Source organism: Mustela putorius, unplaced genomic scaffold (genome assembly GCF_011764305.1).
Source record: "Mustela putorius furo isolate JIRA1106 unplaced genomic scaffold, ASM1176430v1.1 tig00003903_pilon_pilon_pilon, whole genome shotgun sequence".
Classification (NCBI taxonomy): Eukaryota; Metazoa; Chordata; class Mammalia; order Carnivora; family Mustelidae; genus Mustela; species Mustela putorius.
In genome coordinates, this window is record NW_025422051.1 from 1,986,329 (window position 1) to 2,006,544 (window position 20,216).

The 20,216-nt window shown below is 57.5% G+C and overlaps 3 protein-coding genes across 7 annotated transcripts; 1 reads left to right on the plus strand and 2 right to left on the minus strand.

The window, feature by feature from the left end:
• Positions 1 to 205: 205 nt before the first annotated feature.
• On the plus strand, positions 206 to 8,918 carry PRICKLE3 (prickle planar cell polarity protein 3). Of its 5 annotated transcripts, XM_045068377.1 has the most exons (10): positions 240 to 360; positions 579 to 736; positions 1,542 to 1,627; positions 2,451 to 2,634; positions 4,587 to 4,700; positions 5,031 to 5,168; positions 6,058 to 6,261; positions 6,373 to 6,559; positions 7,338 to 7,634; positions 8,193 to 8,918. In XM_045068377.1, exons 4-10 carry the CDS (start codon positions 2,527 to 2,529, stop codon positions 8,786 to 8,788), a joined length of 1,644 nt encoding a protein of 547 aa, XP_044924312.1. In that variant the 5' UTR covers positions 240 to 360; positions 579 to 736; positions 1,542 to 1,627; positions 2,451 to 2,526; the 3' UTR covers positions 8,789 to 8,918. The 5 variants fall into 5 exon arrangements, with proteins under 5 accessions (XP_004755144.1, XP_044924313.1, XP_044924310.1 ...); XM_004755087.3 differs by lacking the exon at positions 579 to 736 and having other exon boundaries at positions 206 to 360; XM_045068378.1 differs by lacking the exons at positions 579 to 736; positions 8,193 to 8,918 and adding an exon at positions 6,999 to 7,147 and having other exon boundaries at positions 225 to 360; positions 7,338 to 7,606.
• Positions 8,919 to 9,029: 111 nt separating this feature from the next.
• Positions 9,030 to 11,952, minus strand: PLP2 (proteolipid protein 2). The gene is made up of 5 exons (XM_004755088.3): positions 11,707 to 11,952; positions 10,441 to 10,593; positions 10,248 to 10,343; positions 9,618 to 9,708; positions 9,030 to 9,432 (listed from the first exon to the last, which is right to left on the minus strand). The coding sequence occupies exons 1-5, from the start codon at positions 11,800 to 11,802 to the stop codon at positions 9,410 to 9,412; spliced, it is 459 nt and encodes a 152-aa protein (XP_004755145.1). The 5' UTR covers positions 11,803 to 11,952; the 3' UTR covers positions 9,030 to 9,409.
• Positions 11,953 to 14,837: 2,885 nt separating this feature from the next.
• MAGIX (MAGI family member, X-linked) lies at positions 14,838 to 19,170 on the minus strand. Its single transcript, XM_004755084.3, has 6 exons — positions 18,635 to 19,170; positions 17,705 to 17,851; positions 16,845 to 16,927; positions 16,532 to 16,768; positions 16,250 to 16,421; positions 14,838 to 15,500 (listed from the first exon to the last, which is right to left on the minus strand). Exons 1-6 carry the CDS (start codon positions 18,681 to 18,683, stop codon positions 15,202 to 15,204), a joined length of 987 nt encoding a protein of 328 aa, XP_004755141.1. The 5' UTR covers positions 18,684 to 19,170; the 3' UTR covers positions 14,838 to 15,201.
• Positions 19,171 to 20,216: the final 1,046 nt, after the last annotated feature.

The window sequence follows — 20,216 nt, forward strand, 5'->3', positions numbered from 1 at the left end:
AGAGCCCTCAAGCCCTAGACTATTCCGTGGGAGGCCCTGTGGGCCATGCCTTCTGAGGCCTGGCTTGGGTCCAGGGCAAGAAGGCTGGGGAGCTCTCCCATATGGCGCTCCTGGGCTGCCTGCCCCTCACCTCTAGGCAGGGGGCGCCTTGGCCCAGGAGTGAGCACAGGGCCAGGGGCGGACCGTGCGGGGCGCGCTCCTCCCACGCCGGTGTCAGATTTACGGAACAGAGCTCCCAGGCCGGACGCGCGGTGGCCTGACGGCCGTGAGGATTCCATCGGCCTGACCCTGCCCGGCTTGACCCTGCCCGGGCGCGCCATGTTCGCGCGTGGGTCCCGGAGGCGCCGCTCCGGGCGCGCGGTGAGCGAGACTTGGGGCAGCGGTGGGAGTCAGGGATAAACTGAGGCCCGGGAGCAGGGAATTGGGATAACGAGGAGGCGCTCCATCGAGGGTCTGGGAATCCCCAACCCCAGATTCCCAGAACGGACGGGCTGGGGCTGCTGGAAGTGTGCGGATTGAGGAAGGCGCAGGTCTGATGGCACCTGTTCCCTACTCACCTCTCTGCATACTTCTATCAGCACCCCAGGGACCTGGTGGGCTCCCTTCTCGTGTGAATTCTGGGAAGGGATTCTGAGGGCCAACAGACTGGATCCTGGGGTCCTGGACTGAACGAGGACCTCCTGAATTTCTGAGGAAAGGGACTTCCCCTGTACTTTGACAGAAGGCGATCTTAGGGGTGAGGTCACACTGCTGGGGTGCCTGAATATTAAGGGTCCAGGGATTAGGATGTGGGGGAAGAGGGCTTCCAGGCTTCTACTTGAGCCAGGAGCTTTCTGACTTCCTAGATAGCAGTGTTGCTTTTCTTTTGGAGGGGGTCTTTAGGTGGGGTCTGGGTTTGGTGGTCCAGAGGAGTGAATAGCCCTAGGATGTGAAGGGTGAAGACCAAGGCTTCTTGGGGTGGGGGTTATTCAATGGATCAGAGGCCTCCTGAGATCCTGAAGGAGGGTCTCCAGTTCCTTGGGTATGAAAGGGGGAAGCCAGGATTTAGGGGAGAGCTGTTGAGATTCAGAAAAGAGGGGAAGGTTTATTGTAGAGATCCCGAGTAAGGATGGGGCCGCAGACTCCTACCCTGTGGAACCGGAGTCCTGCTGGCCTCCTGGGCAGAGAAGGGGCCAAGGTGAGGCCTGAGAAGAGACACCCAGATTAGGGACTCTGTGCTCAGGTGGGGAGAGTATTCCGAGTTCGGGAGGGGTATGTGAGGTCTGAAGAAGTCAGAGGCAGTTGGGAGGTATCCAAGGCTGGGTGAGGGGGAAGGGAATTCCCTGAAAAGGGGGTTTACGGGGAGGTGGTCTCAGCTGCTCCGCCTTTACCTCAGTCGTGCCCTCCTCCCCCGCGCTGCGGGCGCTGTCCCAGCCTGCCCAGCGCTGCCCTGGTGGGACAGGCCTCAGCGTGCGGTCGCGGGAGTGGAGAGGCGGGCGTTGACTTCTCTCTCCCCGCCCCCGCGCCTCGCTGGGTCCCGCGTCTGTCCCCATTCACTTCAGCCTCCAGAGGCGGAGGACCCAGACCGCGGCCAGCCCTGCAACTCCTGCAGGGAGCAGTGCCCCGGCTTCCTACTGCATGGATGGAGGTAGGTGACCATGAAGCGCCTCGCCCTTTGTCAGGGCCCCGCCGTCAGGGGAAACCCCTAGAAGCTTCGGCCACACCCCTAGGCTTGAGCCGGGTCCATCAGAGCAACTCAGCTGGGGTGGAGCCTCACGCTCAGCTTCAGGGCCCCGCCCCCTGACTCGTTTCCAATTGTCCTGTTCCCAGGAAAGCTCCACCCGCTCCATAGCCCCGCCCTCAGATGGTTATCACACGCCAGAGTCCCATCCCTAGGGAAATCCTCAGTCCCAAGGCGCTGAGCATCGTCTACTGACATCCAGCGCCTCTCAGACTCAAAATTCCTCTCGTGGACCCAGTGTCCTGTCCTCCCCCTGGAGCCCTGTACCCCAAACATCTCAAAATACCCCAGAGTCCACAGCTGGCACATCTACAGGCTCGGAGCCCCCACCCGCCCACAAGTTCAGAGCCTCAGCACAGGCCAGAGCCCGCCTCTAGGGAAAGTTCCCCCACAACCTCCAAAGCCAGTCCCGAGGAGAAACCCCCCTGAATTTAAAGCTCCAATCTCAGACTCAGAGCCCCGCCCCTATTCAGGCCCACTGCCAGGAAAGTCTGACCTGAGTCCCAGAGATAAAAGTCATAGGCGGGCCTGCAGACCCTACAGCCCTGCCTCCAGCTCCCAGCCTTGCCCTCCTCTCGGGTCTCACCCACGGCAGCCCCTCCCCCAGGCCCAGAAGTCCTTGGGTGGTGCTGATCTATCTGTCCCAGCCCCTTAGTTGGACCTTCATGGGCTGCTCAGGGGTCCAAGGGAGCCACCCCTTAATCACTGACCTCCATCCCCGTCCCCTCAGAAAGATCTGTCAGCACTGCAAATGCCCGAGGGAGGAGCACGCGGTGCACACGGTGCCTGTGGACCTGGAGCGCATCATGTGTCGGCTAATCTCAGACTTCCAGCGCCACTCCATCTCCGATGATGACTCAGGCTGTGCCTCGGAGGAGTATGCCTGGGTGCCCCCTGGTCTCAAGCCAGAGCAGGTGACCAGAGGCCGCCACCCACTCTTCTTCTCCAGTAGATGCTTACACGCACACGCACACACAGCACACACATACACACACTCAGGTAGAATCCTATTTCTGGGACAACATGAGACCATGTGAATCCTTCTGACCCCCCTGGAATCTCACAGTGATCATTCCCCCACAATTCTTGGCGAATACTGAATGATCACTGAGCAGGTTGGTCGGGGCCTGTTCACCTCACTCCTATTCTACCCCTTGACTCAGGTCTCATGCCAGCGCTTTGTTCTCCACATTTCCATTAATGGATTCGCTCAACAAATAGTTATTGAGCACCTACTGCATGTCACACTTTGTTCTGGGCACTGGGGCCACAGCAGTGGATAAGACATACACAAAATATGTCTGCCCACATGGAGCTTAGAGTCTTAAAGTGAGCACCAGCCAGTAAACACACCTGGAAAAATATGTCAGATAGTTTTAAGGGCTATGGAATTAAAAAAAAAAAAAGGCAGGGAAGAAGTGAAGGAGAGAAATCTTAGAATTGTAAATAGGGTGCCCGGGTCAGCCTCTATGAAAATATGATGTTTGGGCTTCCTGAAGGAGGTAAAGAAGTGCCATGCATATATCCATGGTTAGAGCTATCCAGGCAAGAGGAATAGCCAAGCAAAGGCCCTGAGGCAGGAGTGTGCTCGGCCGTGTGGGGAACGGTGAGGAGACCATTACCATTGTGGCTAGAGCAGAGTGAGTGACTGGGAGAGGGAGTGGAAGTGAGGACAGAGGTGGGGAGGGAGACATGGGGAAGACTTTGACCTCTATTCTGAATGAAGAAGAAGCCACAAGAGGGTTGTGACCGGAGAAGGGATGTGGTTTGCTTTCAGATTAAACAGGCTCCCCCTCTGGCTACTGTGAGGAAAATAGGCTATAGGTATGAGGGTCGAGGCAGGGGGACCATGACTAATAACCATGTTGGCAGTGGAAGTAGTGAGTGGTGGTCAGATTCTGGATACATTTTGAAAGCAGAACTAAGAGGATTTGCTTGTGGGTGTGTGAGAGAGAGGAGTCAAAGATGACCTCAAGGAGGGATGGATTAACTGACAGGGGACAGGCCAAGGCAGAGCATAAGTTCGGTTTTGGCCATCTGGAGTTCTGAGATGCCCATCAGAGATGTGAGTGGCCATGTGGCCTGGCACTCAAGGGAGGTATCACAGGGCTGGAGGTATGGATTTGTGAAGCATGAGCCATGAAGTGGTATTTATAACCATGAGTTTGGATGTGATTCCCCAGGGAGCGAATGTAGAGAGAGGCAAAGGAACCATGGATGAGCCTGAGGCTCCTCCCACATTTGGGGGTCGGTTACTTGAAGAAGAACCAAAAAGGGGACAGAGAAGGAATAGCCAATAAGGTAGGAGGAAACTGAGGACAGTTCTGGAAGCCAAGGGAACAAAGCATTTCCAGGAAAAGGGAGTGATAAGCTGTGTTCAGTGCTACTTATGGATCTGGCTGGATGAGGACTGAGACCCGAAAAAGGATTCTGAAGGTGTGGACATCGTCAATGACTGGGACAGGAACAGCTTTGAGGAGCAGCAGGGACGGAAGGGGTGGGGAAGCCTGACTGGAGTTGGGTCTGGAGACAATGGGAGAGGAAGTGGAGGGGGTGAGTGCCCACAGCTCTTTTGAGGAACTCTGCTGTAAAAGAAAAAATGGGGGATAGCAGCTGGAGAGAAACGTGGGGTCAAGGCCTGAAGGAACTCATGGCATGTGTGGGAGGTGATGGAAATGATCTGTAGGAAGGAAAGGTGGAGAGTGTCAGTAGACAGTCCCTTCCGATGACTTTAATTTATAAAGTTTATAACCATGAGGTTGGATGTGATTCCAAGAAGTAGGGAGAAGTAGGGGCCCACCATCCCGCTGCATCCTAGCTCACCGCTAGTCTCAATTGTTCTCTCCCGTCCCCCACATCCTCCCAGGTATACCAATTTTTCAGCTGCCTCCCAGAGGATAAGGTTCCCTACGTCAACAGTCCTGGGGAAAAATACAGGATCAAGCAGCTGCTGCACCAGCTGCCCCCACACGACAGTGAGGTGAGGAGCGAGAAGACAGGAAGGCCATGCCAGGTAGTGAGGGGGCAGGGCGCAACCAGGGCAAATGCTAAGCAGCTGGAAAGAAACACACAGGGTCAGGGGAGGAAAGGGAAGCCCATCCAATGTGAAAGGTGTACACAGGCAGGGACAGGTGGGCCATTCCTTGGCCAAACCACAGCTGAGCCCTGGGAGCGGAGGTAAAGGGTGGAGATGTCGAGCAGGAAGCACCCAGCTGGACCAAAGCCTACAGGTGAACTGAGTGTGGATAAATTCTGGAAGGCGGGGTGGGGAAGCATGGTGGGAGGAGCCTGGAAGACCCTCCCACCCCAGGCACAGTACTGCACTGCACTGGAGGAGGAGGAGAAGAAAGAGCTCAGAGCCTTCAGCCAGCAACGGAAGCGGGAGAACCTGGGCCGTGGCACCGTGCGCATCTTCCCCGTGACCATCACTGGGGCCATCTGTGAGGAGGTGAGCCAGGCTGGGCCCCAGTGGGTGAGAGCAGTGCCTTTGCTCCAGGCCCTGGGAAGAGATGAAGCCTGCAGCTTCAGTCCTAGGGGTCTGTCTCTCATGTCCCCTCTGGTGGATGGGGTCCTTTCCTCACATCCCACCATTAGGCAGGGACCATGCCTTAAGGCCTCCCTGGCCAGCAAGATCTGTCTGCAGGGCCCCCTGATGGACAGGGCTTGTTCCCTCTCAGCTCAAGGTTGACTGTGGTCTGTCTCTAAGGAGGCCCTAGTGGACCTTCTCTATTAGTTCCCTCTTCACAGTGGATGTGAGGAGTGGGCTGTCTCTCTGGTCCTCTTGTGTTTAAGACATGTCCTTAAGAACTGAGCCACAGTGGTCTGGCCTGTCTATAGGGCCCAGTGGCAGGTAGAATTTGTCTTCAAGGCCCCTCCCGGCAGATGGAGCCTGACCCTAGATCCTCCTTTGAGGTTCTAAGGTGAGGTTTGTTGCTAAGGTTCCCCCACTGGGCCTGGCCTAACTCTCTCTCTCTCTCTCTCTCTTTAAGATTTTATTTATTTGAGAGAGTGACAACTAGAGAGAGAGATAATCGGGTTCCCCGCTGGGTAGGGAGCCCAGTATGGAACTCCATCCCCGGCCCGCCTGAGATCATGACCTGATTTGAAGCCAGATGCTTAACCAATTGAGCCACCTAGGTGCCCCCTGGCCTGTCTCTTTGATTTCCCCAGCTCCCTAAGGACAAGACTTGCCTTTAAGGCCACCCACAATTAGAAGGGCCAGTCTCTGTGGGTTAGGATCACAGAAGTTGGCCAGGGGCAGGCCCAAGTGTGACAGGCCTCGGCAGACCCCCATCTGGTTTGACTGTCAGTGGCAGCGTCTCTCTGTCATCTGGCAGTGCGGGAAGCAGATCGGAGGTGGCGACATCGCTGTGTTTGCCAGCCGAGCAGGCCTGGGTGCCTGCTGGCACCCACAGTGTTTCGTGTGCTCCACGTGCCGCGAGCTGCTGGTGGACCTCATCTACTTCTACCATGCCGGCAAAGTCTACTGTGGCCGCCACCACGCAGAGCGCCTGCGCCCGCGTTGCCAAGCCTGTGACGAGGTTCATGCCTGTCCACCCGGGGTGGGAGTGGAGGGTGAGCGGGGCCAGGGGAAAGCCCTTCTGATGGCCAAGGTGGCCCGTGTCCCTCTCCCCCCTTCCTTCCCCCCTCAGATCATCTTCTCCCCTGAGTGCACCGAGGCCGAGGGCCGGCACTGGCACATGGGGCACTTCTGCTGCTTCGAGTGCGAAGCATCGCTGGGAGGGCAGCGCTACGTCATGCGTCAGAGCCGCCCCCACTGCTGCGCCTGCTACGAGGCCCGCCACGCTGAGTACTGTGATGGCTGTGGGGAGCACATTGGTGGGTGAATAGGAAAAGGGACGGGGCAACACATGGAAAGCCTGGCCGTAGCACCACCCCACCAGGATCCTCCGTTATAGTCCATACTTGTGGTCTAGTGCCCGCATATAGCCCTCCACCCTTTACTGCAAGTCCCTCACCAGCATCCCCCATCATGCTGGACTTATGAAACCCTACCTGTGTGACCCTAGGCACCACTGCCTATCTATGCCCACTTCCAGGGTTCCCCCTAATTCCCAGCTCCCCTAGCCCCCTGTGGTCACCCTCTTACTCCCTAGGCGGAGGCCCAACTCTCCTAGACTCTCCATAGTCTCTAAAACTCCTCCATCAGCTAGGTACAGTCCTACCTCCTGAGCCGCACTCTGCCCTCTAAGACCCACTCCTTTCCCACCAAGGCCCCGCCCTACCTTCTAAGCCCTGCCCCTCAACTTTCCTTCAGGTCCACCTTTTACACTCCATCCACCTGACCCACATCTCAAGAGTCCAATGCCCACCCCCAGTCTGGGAGGGGGCACCCTGGGAAAGAAAGAGAAGGAGAAGAGGAGACATCAGCTGGTTTCACAGAGAGAAAGAATGAAGAAACTTAGAGTGAAGCCCAAACCTCAGTTTCCCTTCTTCCTCCAGAAAGGAGCCCCATTCTGGAGAGTTGGGAGGGAGGGTGTCTTGGGGTACCCTGCCTCAGATTCCCTGCCTCTTCCCAAGATGGGCCCCATTCAGGACAGGCAAGGGCTATGCCTGCTGGCTCTGCCTCAGTTTTCCCCCTCTTCCATCCCCGCAGGCCTGGACCAGGGTCAGATGGCTTATGAGGGCCAGCACTGGCATGCCTCAGACCGCTGCTTCTGCTGTAGTCGCTGCGGGCGAGCTCTCCTGGGCCGCCCCTTCCTGCCACGCCGTGGCCTGATCTTCTGCTCGAGAGCCTGCAGCCTGGGGTCTGAGCCCACACCTTCCGGGACGGGCCGCCGGAGCTGGAGCGCGGGCACGGTCTCCACACCTCTCGCAGCATCCACAGCCGCTTTCTCCACTGCGGAGGCGTCCGAGACCATGAGCAAAGGGACCAGCACGGAGCCGGAGCCCGGTGAGCTAACCCTGGAGGCACGCCTAGCCTCTCCGAGTCCCCGCCCCCACCTCAAGCCGGACACCTCCCCTTGGCTGCCCAGACCCTTCTCAGGCAGCATCCCTGGCCTCGCCCCCACCTCCGTCCAGGCTGCATCCCCAAACCATGCTAGGACTAGTCTCCAGCCCACACTACCCCTTGTGAACCCTGGCTCCGCCCCTCTGTTACAAGGCCCGTCCCCTAGCCTCAACTTGTTCCCTCTTGAACCCAAGTTCTTCCTCCTTTCATCCAAACCCCTCACCTTCCTCCCTCCGTGCCCAGGCCCCACCCCCCATTCTATGGCTAACTTGGTCAACTTTAGTCAATGTCACCCCCCCTTACGTCAGAAGCCACGCTTCTATTCCCTCCACCCAGAGTCTGCTCCAAGCTTCACATTTCCCAAACTCCCCCCACCTCCCTGCCGCCCTCCAACTGCTGCTCCCACTTTCCCAGTCCTGACGGGGTAAGGTGGAGAGAAGTCCCTTCTACCCGCCTCCCCTCAGGGGCCACATAACAGGGAGTTGCTCCCTCTCTTTCTAGTTGCAGACCCTGAGGAGCCCACCCACTTTCTGAGAGGGGCCCCCCACCGCCACTCTATGCCAGAGCTGGGGCTCCGCAGCCCCCCAGAGCCGCCCCCAGGACTCCCCAGCCAGCCTGATCCGAGCCCAGAAGATGGTGCCTTTGGTCGCCAGAGCACCCCTCGCGTCAGCTTCCGTGATCCTCTGGTGTCTGAAGGAGGTCCTCGGCGGACCCTGAGTGCACCCCCAGCACAACGTCGCAGGCCTCGTAGTCCCCCACCCAGAGGCCCCACCCATCGCCAGCGCCGTCGCCACCACCACCATCATCATCATCACGGCCGCCACTCAGGCAGACATCACCACCACCAGTGTGATTTGGGATCAGGGTCAGACTCAGGATCTTGCTCCAGCTCACCTTCTAGCCCCAGCTCTGAGTCCTCAGAGGAGGACGGCTTCTTCCTAGGGGAACGCATCCCCCTGCCCCCGCATCTTTGCAGGCCTGGCCCTGCTAAGGACAATGCAACTGGAACCCCCAAATCCCCATCTCCACAGCTCCCCAGGAGCTCTCGCCCAGGGATGCCTCGCCAGGCCAGAGACAAGAACTGCATCGTGGCTTGAAGGCAGTGTAGTCCTGGAGGGTTCTTTTCTCCCGTCAGTGGAGATGATCCCATCTCCCAGCCCAAGCCATAAATCCCCTTCCTCCTTCATCTGTTTGTGTTAATGAAGTAATTTAATATTTGCTGTAAAACAGGCCTGGCTTCTTTACCTCCTCGCTCCAGCTGTCCCCTCCCCAATTTTCCCCTTCCTGATGCTTGAAATTTATCCACATTTGACCAAAGGATTAATTTATTCATTATCATATGTTGTAACAATCTGTTTATTTATCCCCCACAGAACCACCCCCCACATAGAGGAGCTTATTTGGTGTGGGTCACAACCTAGGGCCTAGAATCTGAAATCTGGGCCCCCCCCACCCTCATTTTGTGGCTTCAGTGGGTGCATAGTCCAGGCAGAACAAGTGTCTCCTCCTGGGTGCTGCAGAAGGGAGACAGAGAGGCACACCCATAAAGGTGGCCACACCCAGGAGGGACTGGCAGCTAGGAAGACAGATTCTCCCAATAAAGGCACTTGTACTTCAGTAAGAGGCTGGGAGTTGGCTGGGAGTGTTGTCGGGGCAGGGAGGAGTTACTCGAAGGAAGTGTTATTTGCAGGCTTCAGAGAGAAATGAAGGGAGTTCACCTACACCGGGCCATCTGCAGGGTCTGCAAGTGAGGAAAAGAGAGGAAAGCATTGGCAGGATCCTATGCCCATTTCCAGACAAGGAATACTGAAGCTTACCGTACTCATGGGCTAAAGCCATCAGTATCATCAGTATTTATGCCCGTGGGAGACCCCCTTTCCTACTCAAACCCCCAGCAACACTCCCCCCACTAACACACACACTTACCAGTAGGAGCTGCTGTATGTCTTTGCTGCCGCAAGGGGAAGGTGATGTAGGCATCATAGCCAAAGAGGCTTGTGGCAAGTAGGCCCAGTACCTGAGGGTGGGGATGGGCACAAGGGAGGTTGTATTAGGTCCGTCAGCCTACTCAGCCTCTTGCTTCCTTGTATCTACCACCTCCAATGACTGCTCCCATGCAGGGATGGTGACTAAAACCCCAGATCAGGAAGCCAGAGAGCCCCAGGGACAAGCCAGGAGATGGGAACCAACCCCATCCTCCCTCCTCCTAGAACCTCCCAACACAGGGTAACCACACAGTGGCCCCACACGTCAGTGGCACCATGCACATGGCACATTCAAGACAAAGTTCTAGTGGATAGTAGTCTCGTGTGTTGACAAAGGGGCCACCTCTTTGTGCTTTCCACAGAGGTCCCTGTGTTGGACAAGGCATGGCCTTTCGTGGAAAATCATGATCTCCGGAGGACAACCAGAGCATGGTCCAGACCTTCCTGCAGGCTCTGAGGACAAGTGTGACCTGCTAAGGGCCATATACTTTCTCCCAAAAGCAGAAGCAGAACTGGGCCCTGGATTCTCTAACCCCTATCTTTGCCTTGGAGCTGCCTCTGTGGCTTTTACCCCTGCGATGATTTTGGAGTGGTTTCCTCCCTCAACAAGGACAACAATGGAGGTGATCAGGTAGAGGATGGCCGCTATGAGGGTTCGGAAGAAGTCCTGTGAGGCATGGGGAGAAGAGGGGAAGTTAGCATCTTCGGTCCCAGGACCATCCCAACTGCCCCGGGGCTCCTCCCTAGTCCTGCCCCTTTCTCACACTCCAAGGCCAGTTGATGATCTGTATCTTTGTATGCAGGTCGCACATGTAGATGACAAAGAAGATAGCAGCAAGGATCATCTCGACCACCGACAGGGAGGAGTATCCTGGCGTGGAGGCACTGAAGCAGATCAGAATCACCAGGCACAATATCTGGAAGGATGACAGGGGAAAGGGGACAACCCCCCCCCCAACTCCAATCAGCATCCAGGGCTGAGGGGATTTGGCTTAAATTGGAGGTCTCAAACTCCGACGATGCCTACCAGGGCTGGAAAGATGACAAATACTAACAGCTAAACGTTTACTTTGTGCTCACTGTCCCAAAAGTTGTTCTAGAGGCTGTACAAGTAGGAATTTACTTAATCATCATGACAACCCCATAAGCTGGGTACTATTATTAGTAACCTTATTTTATAGATGAGAAAACTGAGGCACTAAGAGGTTAAGTGACTTGCCCCGGGGGCGGGGGCACCTAGGAAGGGATAGAGCTGGGTGCCTCGGTCCCCCGCCTTTTCCCTTACAGCATAGGGGCGGGCTGCAGGGAGTGGTGCTGCCAGGTGTTTGGTGAGCACTGCTGGCGCCAGCTTCAGGGCCTTGACAGGGGCGGGACCTGCGGTTCCCTCGGCAACCCCTTTGGGAAGCGGTGAGAGTGACAACGGAGGGGCAGGACTCTGTTAAAGGCGTCGCACCCCTTTTACAAGTGAATCAAAGTGGCTCCCACTTTCAGGAAGCCAAGGGTGGGAAACCCAGGCTCCCCGAGCGGCCCGAAGAGCTAAGGACATCCTCCCGACCACAGAAGGGCAAGGAAGAACTCGTAAAGGGCGGACCGCCCTACACCGTAGGACCAGGGCTCAGGGCCCCACCCCAACAGGCCCCGCCTCTGGGCGCGCAGCCAGCCCGCCCGCCAGTGCCCAGGCCGCGCCACGCCCTGCCACGAGAGGCCCCCCCCCCGGCCTCCTAGCCCCCTGGGATCCCTCCGAGGATCCCACCAATGTGTCCACACGGTCTCCCTCCACAAGGCCCCCCCCATAGGCGCTATGGTCCCTTTGCGGCACCCCGTAGCCCAGCAGCTCCTGACCACCTTCTCCAGTCCCCACTGGTTTGCCCCGAGCCCCTGGATTCGGGCCTCCACCACCAACCCACACTCCCGCGCCCCACTGCCGAGCGCCTCCAGACCCGCGCCTGCCTCACCCGGGGCCTCCGGGCTCCTCATGGTCCAGCCACTCCGCCCTGCCTTTGCCCACCCTCCTGTCCCGGGACGCTCACAATCTCAGCAAACAGGAGAATTCCCTTTCGGGTGCGCGAAAAGTTGGTGCAGGCGGCCCAGCAGCCGGGGGCCGAGAGGCGCTCGGAATCCGCCATGGGGTGGGCCGGAGTCCCTAGGGGCGCGGAGTATCTACTCGCTTTCTGGCGGATTTCGGGACGCTGCACACCCTGCCGTCTTGCCCGCCGTCTGGCTGGGAAGGGGGCCCTCGGGGCGAAGGAGGGAGTGAATCACCTCGCAGAGCAGAAGCGGGCGGGGCCGGAGGGGGCCGGGCCAGGTGGCTGCCGCCCCGGAAGCCCCTTTGCCCCGCCTGCCAAGGATACTCCCCGCTGGGTGCGTAACCCCCAGGGCGCCCCACCTCGGGGGGCGCCAGCCTTTGAGGCTTGGCAGTTCGGGGTACCATGTGCGGTAATGGCGGGACCTTTTGCGCTTTCGGAATAGGAATGCTTTCTGTGCTGCCTCAATTCAGAACCTCGGGGATCTGGTTTTGGGGAAGCACATGACTCAGTTTCCTTAGCTGTAAAAATGGCTGAGGCCATGGTTAAACCCAGGCATGTTTCCAGAATTCTGAATATTTCGGATCTTAGAAAGCTGTGTATTTCTTAACACTCTCAGCGAGGTCTGAGGCAGCCCCGTTTTAAAATAATAATGATAATAATAATAATAATAATAAACCTTAATATTTATTCAAGTAAAGGTGTGGAAATCGTTCACAATAAGTGGGATAAGCCAGAACTGAAAATTGTCCCTCATTAAGTCAGGTTAGGTTTTGTAACCAAATGGTGCCCAGTACGTGGGAAAGCTATTTCCAGAGCTTTGGGGACTTCAAATTTCGGGTAAAGGATCATGGTGGGTGGAATAAACCCCTTAGCAGTGATGGAAATGAGATTGCACTAGCGCACAGCCTAAGAGAGAATAGGGCTTGGTGAGCATCAAACTGCTCAGTACATGGGGACAGACATTATTAACGGTGTCACAACCCAGAGGCTCTCTGTTCTGCAATCTTAGGGAGGCCCTGGCCCCAAGTGCTGGGCCTCTGTTTCCTGGTTCTCAGAAGAGGGCCACCAGCACAGCCCTAGATGAAGAACAGGGAAGGAGCTCCCGTTTCTTTAGTGCTGGAAGCTTGGCAAGATGAGAGGAAGATTCCTGGGGTCCCAGTTGGGGTGACAAAGCTGATGACATTTGAAGTGTGTTATCCTAAGTGAGCTATTTCTCCTGACTCAGCCTTGATTTCTGCATCTGAGACAGGCATCTGGTCACAGGAATCAGGATCTCCCTGGAGACAGATATGCTGAGGATCACATTCTCTAGACTGAACGTTGGTTTTATTCTCATCCCATTTGAGGGAAGAGTTGTGGCTGGAAGGCCAGGACAGTTAGACCCAAGGGCCTGCCTGCACATACACCCCAACCTGGGGTGCCTCAAAACCAAGAAAGGGGCACCCTACTATCAGCCCGGGCTGCTGAGAGTGGTTGGGTGATAGAAGGAATGAAGCACACTTTTCCCCAGACTGAGTGTGTGCTTTCCAACTTTGTGAGGACATATCTGAGTTTCTAGAACAAAATAAACTCTGCTCCACTTCGGAGCCTTTGCACTTGCTGTTCCCATGGCTGCCAGTGCCCTTCTCCAAGCTCTTCATACATTTATTTGGCTTTTGGTCAATCAGGTCCTAGCTCAAAGGTTGGCTTCAAAGAGACCAGCAGCCCACCATCATTATTTCCACCAACATAACCTTTAGCTGTCTTTATAACTCTGACCTCTCTCTGAAGTTATCTTTAACTTATTCCTTTTCTTTTCTTTTTTCTTTTCTTTCTTCTTTCCTTTGCCTTTTCCAACCTAGGTTTACACAAAGTTAGAAATCTTTATGTCTCGTTTCACCAGCATCTCCCCAGTGCCTATACAGTGCAAAGTAAACAACTGGGGCTCAATTATTACTTGATTAAAAGGACAGGCTCGGGAATCCGGCCTTGATTAAATCTCGCTTCAACCTCCTCCCTCAAGCCATTTATACTATCTGGGCCTCACTTCCCTCCCCCATGAAATGGACATATCAGGATTGTTGAGCAGATGTTTAAGTAGATGAAAATAGATACTGCAAGTAGAGCCAGTAGTAGGAATAAGGCTAAGTAAATGGTGGCTGGGGTTACTATTATTAGTCTCCGGGGTGTGACTGTGTTGATAGGACTGAAGCTCCTTCACTTCCCTAGAGCCACACCTCCACTAGGCTCTGAGTCAAGGGTAGCTGGAAGCCCCAGCGCACTACCCCACAATGTCCACAGTGCTGACCGTTGAAGCATTCACCAGCTCCCAGCCTGGCTTTAAGGTCCCCCTCTCTTTCCAGCGTCAGCCTAGAAATTCACATGCCCATCTTTTAATTTGTCTCCCCTCTCCGGTGGGAGTTGCCCATTCCCACCCGACCACAGCTTCCTTCATGGAGGGGGGGGGGGGTCAAGTGCTTGGGGTGTGGTGACAAACGAAGGTAACTAGACAGTTCTTGCCTCGGCCAGCGCTGGCTTTGGGGCTATCCCGGTAGGAGTCCAGCTGGCCACATAAGCCCTGCCTTCAGGGCTCTGCTCCCAGGATGGAGGAAACTCTGGCCTCTTCTAGGACCAGGAACGCCCAGCATGTGGCGTGTGCACACAAGCCTGGCGCTGTTCGTCACCATGTATGGAAGAGGGGGCGCGGCTGAGAGGTTCTAACAGCCTTTTTTTAGCGCAACCCGCTGACTCACACCTTCCTGGCTCCGCCCCAAAGGGGGCTCCAGGGCCCCAGCCCATGTCCTAAGGGTGGCAGTCTGCGTGCCAGCGAGAGCCAGCCAACCAGGCCGGAAGTGAGAGACCACAGGCTCCCGGTGAAGGACGCCACCCTGGTTCTAGCCTTGCTATCAGGCTATCAGGACGATTCCTGATCGGGGCTGTGGGTATTCAGGCGCACTCCCGCTACAACGGCCCACCTCTGCATTCCCTATGCCGGGAGCAAAGATTATCTGTGAGCCCCGCACACCGCCCAAAAAGTGAAATGAATGAACGCGGAGAGAAGCAGGAGCTGGCGAAGAAAAACCGAGTGGGGAGAAAGCACGCCAGGCTGAGGATCGGCACAGGCAGACCCCGCTAGAGACACGGGTGAAACAGCATGAAGTAAGCTTTTTAATCGTTACAAGAAGAGGCCCTGCTTGAAACCAGATCGACCCACCTTCTCCTCTGCGGGGTGAACGCAGGAGCCCCACCCGGCCTACAGCACCCGGCAAATCAAGACTGGGTCGAACCTTTTTATTACCTCCCCCACTCGAAACCAGAAGCGCAGGGCTGGCCCGTCTGGAGGGCTGTACCACTGACACTGCGAGGGAAGCGCGGGCTGGTCCGCTGCGCAGCCGGAGCGGGGATGGGACGAGACCGAGTGTGCGCTCTCCCAGAGATGCTAGCTAGCGTGCCGTCAGCGGAGCACACTGAATCCAGGTCCGGCAGTACCAAGTGAGCATCGGGCGGTCCCATACGTGCTCAGTGCCTCCGCCTTCCAGCGACCATCTCGAGAGCAAGCTGCGGCGCCCCGGGGATCCCTAGGGCCCGCGAAAGCCGTTCCTCACTCGGCACCAGCCAGGGTCCCGGGGAACCCGGGGTTCGGTCGTTAGGGTCGTCTGTGCGGCGCTGAGGAGGAGGAACCGCAGGACAGTCGGCCAGCGGCTCTGGGCTAGGCTCAGGGCTGCCCCGACGGTGCGGAAGTGGAGAAGCACTGACGGTGTGAGACCTCACCACCTCTGGTCCACCAGGATCTGGGCTGCGATCAGGGGATGGCAGACCTGCGGGTTAGATTGGGGGATAGGATGGGGAATGGAAAACCGAGCCCCCTGGCTGAGGGGGGCCGGCAGACTCCAGGGCCTGCAGGAGACAGGGACCCCTCCTTAGAGAAATCTACCTTTGAAGCCTGGACAAACCATTCAGGAACGTTACCACCCCCTCAAGACTCCCGGCCCTCCAAGGCCTCTTGTCCCAAGACCTCTCCCCAGCTGGATCCAGAACATGCCCCCACAAATACTTCACCACAATCCCAAAGGAAATCAAACCCTGACCTTGACCTCGATATGCTAAACCCCTCCTATCTAGGACCGCAGACTATCCCCTTCCTTAACCCACCTCCCTCAACTCCCAACCGTTTGCATATGGATCCCTCAGCCTTGGAACTAGACCCCCCCCACCCTCCGGATCCCCATCCCATCCTCTCCTTCCTGAGACCCACTCCACCTTTTCATGCGAGAACAACTCTTCCTTCTAAACACCTGCTTTTACCCCAGACCCTTCCCCCCTTCTCCTCTCCTAGTACCTCAAAAACCTCCCCTCTAAAATCTACTTTTATTCCTATTCTGGGACCCTGCTCTTCCCCATCATGGATCGTGCTTTTGAGAATATCATGACACCTCACAGACACTAAACTCTGATTTCCTCCCCATAGATACCACCAACACCTCCCACCCTGGACCCCAGCCTCTCCATGTTGTGAGTCTCTCCATCCCCTCACAGCTCTCTGAACCCTCTCCCTTGGGAAACCCACCATCTCCTTTCTCGGGCCCTCCTGCCCCTTCAGGCTCGCCAGGGTGGCTTTCAAGGGGCCTTCTTAGTACAAGACGGAGACGGGGGCCGCCTGTGCGAATGCGCTCCACCACTTGGGCGTGGGTGAGGCCCCGAGTTGATTCTCCGTTGATGTGGAGCACGAGGTCGCCAGCCTACAAGAGTGCAAGGAGAGGGGTATTGTAGAATGAGCAGATGGGGAGCACCCCAACAAAGGGCGAGGAGTGGGCGAGCACTGTTGAGTGGAGGGCGTCTTATACCTCACCTGCAAGCGACCACAGCGCTGTGCTGGCCCGTTTCTCAGCAGCCCGCGCACCGCCAGAGGAGCATCCCCGGATGAATCTTGGCCTCCGCTTAATGTGAGGCCAAAGCCCGTGGAATCTCGAACCAGTTCCACGCAGAACCGTCCAGAGGTCTGGAGCAGCTTCGAAGCAGAACATGCCTTAGACCGGGTCACTTGTGGCGGTGCAGTACCTGTACCCAAGGTCACTGACCGATGATGCTGGAGTAAAAACACAAGCCTACGTACATTGCCAGTCTCAAAGCGGGTGGCATTCAATAAAAGGGCGAGGTGGTACCTGTGGCCGGTGTTCCACGAAAGTGGGATTAGGCAGCCGACTGTCTGTAACCTCTATGTCTGCAGAATCCAGCACACTAACGGCTGGAAGATGAAAAAGGCAGTAAGAGGGGGACTCCAGGGAAACCACTTAGGACGTGCCCCTGATTTAACGTTCTAGCTTCACCTCATTTCCTTACCTCTAGAATGCGGACTGGCACGCCCACCTATTTAACTGGGCTCAACCCACATGAGTAACTGACCTCAGGTCGACTTCTAAGTAATAATACTGGGCTCTGCTATTTGAATACACCTCTAGACCTTCCTATAGTCCTCCAATAACTCATAGATCCTGTTCCTCATATTACACCCTTAGGCACTCCCTGGGGGGTGCAACTCCAAGACTGTGGACTCCTAAACTTTTCAGGCTCCGCCCCCTAAGTGGCCTATAAATTTCAATCCATTCCTAACATTTCGATCCCTCCCCCTGGCAACTGTAGGCTCCACCTCTGGAGTGGATTTTTTTTTCCAGACCCGCCCCTCAGCCAACTGCCCGCCCCCAAAACTCTTCAGCTCCACCTCCCGCCCCCAAAACTCTTCAGGCCCCACCTCCTCAGAAATACCATACAAAACCCCCCGGACAGGGATAACAATCCAGCCCTGCACCCACAACTAGCCAATGCAACATTAATCTATCAAAATAGCTTTTCCAAGATCACCTGGTGGAGGAATATTCTAGGATAACGCCATGGCTCCGCCCCCTTGAAGGGCCCTCCGAGCCCCGCCCCGCCAACATTGGCCCCACCCAGGGAAGTAACTAGCAATCCCGGGTCCGCCACTACTGAATCCGGCCCCACTCACACCCCGCCCCCCGCAACGCACCAGCCTTGGGGCGCAGACGCAATGTGGCGCCCGTCCTGCGTACCAGCGCCGCTACGTCGGCTGCAGCTCTGGCCGCCAGGGGGCGCGCGTCCAGACGCGCCAGGAGCTGCCGGGCTCTGGGGCCAGACTGCAGGGGAAGGTCCCGGCCTGCGCGGGTGGAAAGAGGAGGTCAGCTCCTGCCCGAGCCTCGGCGAACCACATTGCTCCTCGACGTCGGAAGACCGAAAATGCCCCTCAAGACCTTCGGAACCCCCCGACCACTCCCTCGATAGTTCCGCAGGCCCCTCTCAACTCCCGCGACCCGCCGCCATCGCGGGTGTGCCCGCGGACCCCCGCCCGCGCTCACGATATCCCTGGAGAGAGGTAGCTGACGGAAATATTTCTGGACACGTCCCAGCACCCTGGGACTATCTCTGGAGGTCTCCAACTGCCCCTTCGTAACCCCAGATTCCAAACTCTTCCCGCACAGGAGCGAGAGGGACCCCGATTCCCCCAGATGTCCCGACAGAAGACGGTCGGCCCCCGCTGTGGTCCTGGCACCCCCGAGTCCCCTTCCAGATCTCCTAGGCAAACCTGATGGCCCACGTAGCCCCAACTGCCGCTCCATTTATCCCCAGAGGCCCCCGCCTAACCCCCCGCAATTCACTACGGACCCTGAGTGGCCAGGCGTCCCCAGTGACCCCGGGCAGACCCCTCTGGCACATCTCCCCAGAGACTTCTGAGAGCCCCCGGGTCTGGTGCGCAGCCCCGCGGTGCGGTGCGGTGCGGGTCGGGGACCTGGAGTCTAACCCGGGTCACCGGGCACCCTCCCCCACTTGGGCGCCAGGGCTGCTTTGTTTACCACCTGTCGGAAGGAAAAGGTGAGGAGCCGACAGGCGGGGCATGGGGTGTCAGGGACGCGCCCAGTCCCTCCCCACCCAACCCCCGTACCTCCTCTGCTCCCCCTAGGGTCCGTGGCGCCCCTCGCGCGCGGCTCCATGACCCGAAGTCCGCCGGCTGGACGCAAGGCCGCCAGCGACGCGTTTGGAGCGCCTGGGCGCGCTCACCTGGCGGCCCGCCCGGGCCTGGATGCGGCTGGAGCCGGCCGGTCCCGTGCCTGGCGCCCCGACTCGCGCGCTGACCTACCTGGCCGCCGGCGAGGAGGCCTGGCAGCGGGAGCCAGCGCGAGCTCTGGGCCTCGCTCTGCCTCAGGCGCTGCCTCGGTGAGCCCCGGAGCCTGCGCTGGGCTCCTTCTCCCACCCAGGAGGGGTTGTTAGTCCACCAGCGAGAAGAGGAGGGGAAGTCGAGGCCCAGAGAAGTTAAGGGCCCCGCCTGAGCTCTGACAACTAAAAACGGGGGTGCAGAAGTGGAGCCCGCGTTTACCAGGGAATTCCGCAGCCTCCCACGGAGCTTTGCTCACAGTAGGACGGGACCTCAGCAAATTTGCAGTGAAACTTTTCTACTCGGGAAGTGGAAGAGTCTGTTGGGCTGGGCAGGGGCGGGGACGGGTGGGGGGTGGCGTCGGGGAGGCGTCCTTTGGAGCCTTGGGGGCCATGGGAGGGCTTGGGGCCCTGACCATGATAGGGTTGGGGGACTCCAAAAGCCGGGAAGGGCGGGTGCCCTTGAGAGTGGAGAGGCGGTGGGGGCCTCAACTTGAGTAGGCTTTCGAGGCCCGTGGGTGGGAAGGGTCGCCAGCCAATGAGAAGGAAGAAATGAGGCCCCTCTTAGTTATTGAGAGTGAAGGGTGGCCTGGAGACAGAGGTCCGGATGGGGGAGCACTTGGGCACAGTGCTATTGGAGTGGAAGGAGGAATGGGGTGCGGTGAGAGATAGCCTGTGACCGCCACTCTGTGGAGGAAGAAACTGGGGCCACAGGGGCTCAGACAGGGCCCCACAGCCAGCCAACCACAGTGCACGCCTCAGGTGGCTTCTCCCCAGCATTCACTGGGGCTGACTGTTTCACTCTGGGCCCTGGACGCACTGTGTCCTGATGTCCATTCTGGGTGGCCAGGCAGCCTCTGTTGTCCACCTTTCAGGGGCCTGGTGTTGTCCTAGGTGAGAGGGGTTGAATGGTCCCTGCTTCCCTTCCTCCTCCCACCTCGGACCTGACCTTGTCTTCGGAGAGGATACACTGGACCTCATTCATTGTCTTTCCCTGTTCTAGATGAGACTTTAAGCACTGAGGATGGATAGCATAGCTTCCAATCTGGGGCTCATGGCTCTGGGAACTGGTGGTTGAGATAGAGGGGTACTTACGTTCTGGGGAAAGGGAGCTTGAGGCTCCGTAGATTGGTGGATGGTAGGTTTTACAGGCTCCGTGCACTGTTGAAAGGTCAGGATAGGGGGATAGTAAGGGGAGGCTTCCAGACATTGGCAGCCTCAGTGCGTTGGAAATGGGTCAGGGAACTTGCCAAGTGGATGAGGGTTCCAGGGTCTAAAAATGGGGAAGAGCTTCCAGACTGGGAGATGCTCAGTCTTGGTGGACATGAATGGGGTGTCCAAGGAAGCCTCAGGGATGAATTGTAGTAGCAGGG

Bases quoted from the DNA above. Each gene is read 5' to 3' on its own strand.
- PRICKLE3 (XM_004755087.3), top strand. From the start codon at position 319: ATGTTCGCGCGTGGGTCCCGGAGGCGCCGCTCCGGGCGCGCG. The intron at 1,628-2,450 runs GTAGGTGACCAT...CCGTCCCCTCAG, and splicing joins TTCCTACTGCATGGATGGAG to AAAGATCTGTCAGCACTGCA. The intron at 6,262-6,372 runs GTTCATGCCTGT...TTCCCCCCTCAG, and splicing joins GTTGCCAAGCCTGTGACGAG to ATCATCTTCTCCCCTGAGTG.
- MAGIX (XM_004755084.3), bottom strand. From the start codon at position 18,683: ATGGAGCCGCGCGCGAGGGGCGCCACGGACCCTAGGGGGAGCAGAGGA. The intron at 17,852-18,634 runs GTACGGGGGTTG...CCACCCGCGCAG, and splicing joins CCCTAGGGGGAGCAGAGGAG to GCCGGGACCTTCCCCTGCAG. The intron at 16,422-16,531 runs GTGAGGTATAAG...GCACTCTTGTAG, and splicing joins AGCGCTGTGGTCGCTTGCAG to GCTGGCGACCTCGTGCTCCA.
- PLP2 (XM_004755088.3), bottom strand. From the start codon at position 11,802: ATGGCGGATTCCGAGCGCCTCTCGGCCCCCGGCTGCTGGGCCGCCTGC. The intron at 10,344-10,440 runs GTGAGAAAGGGG...CATGCCTCACAG, and splicing joins TCATCAACTGGCCTTGGAGT to GACTTCTTCCGAACCCTCAT. The intron at 9,709-10,247 runs GTAAAAGCCACA...CCCCACCCTCAG, and splicing joins ACTCCAAAATCATCGCAGGG to GTACTGGGCCTACTTGCCAC.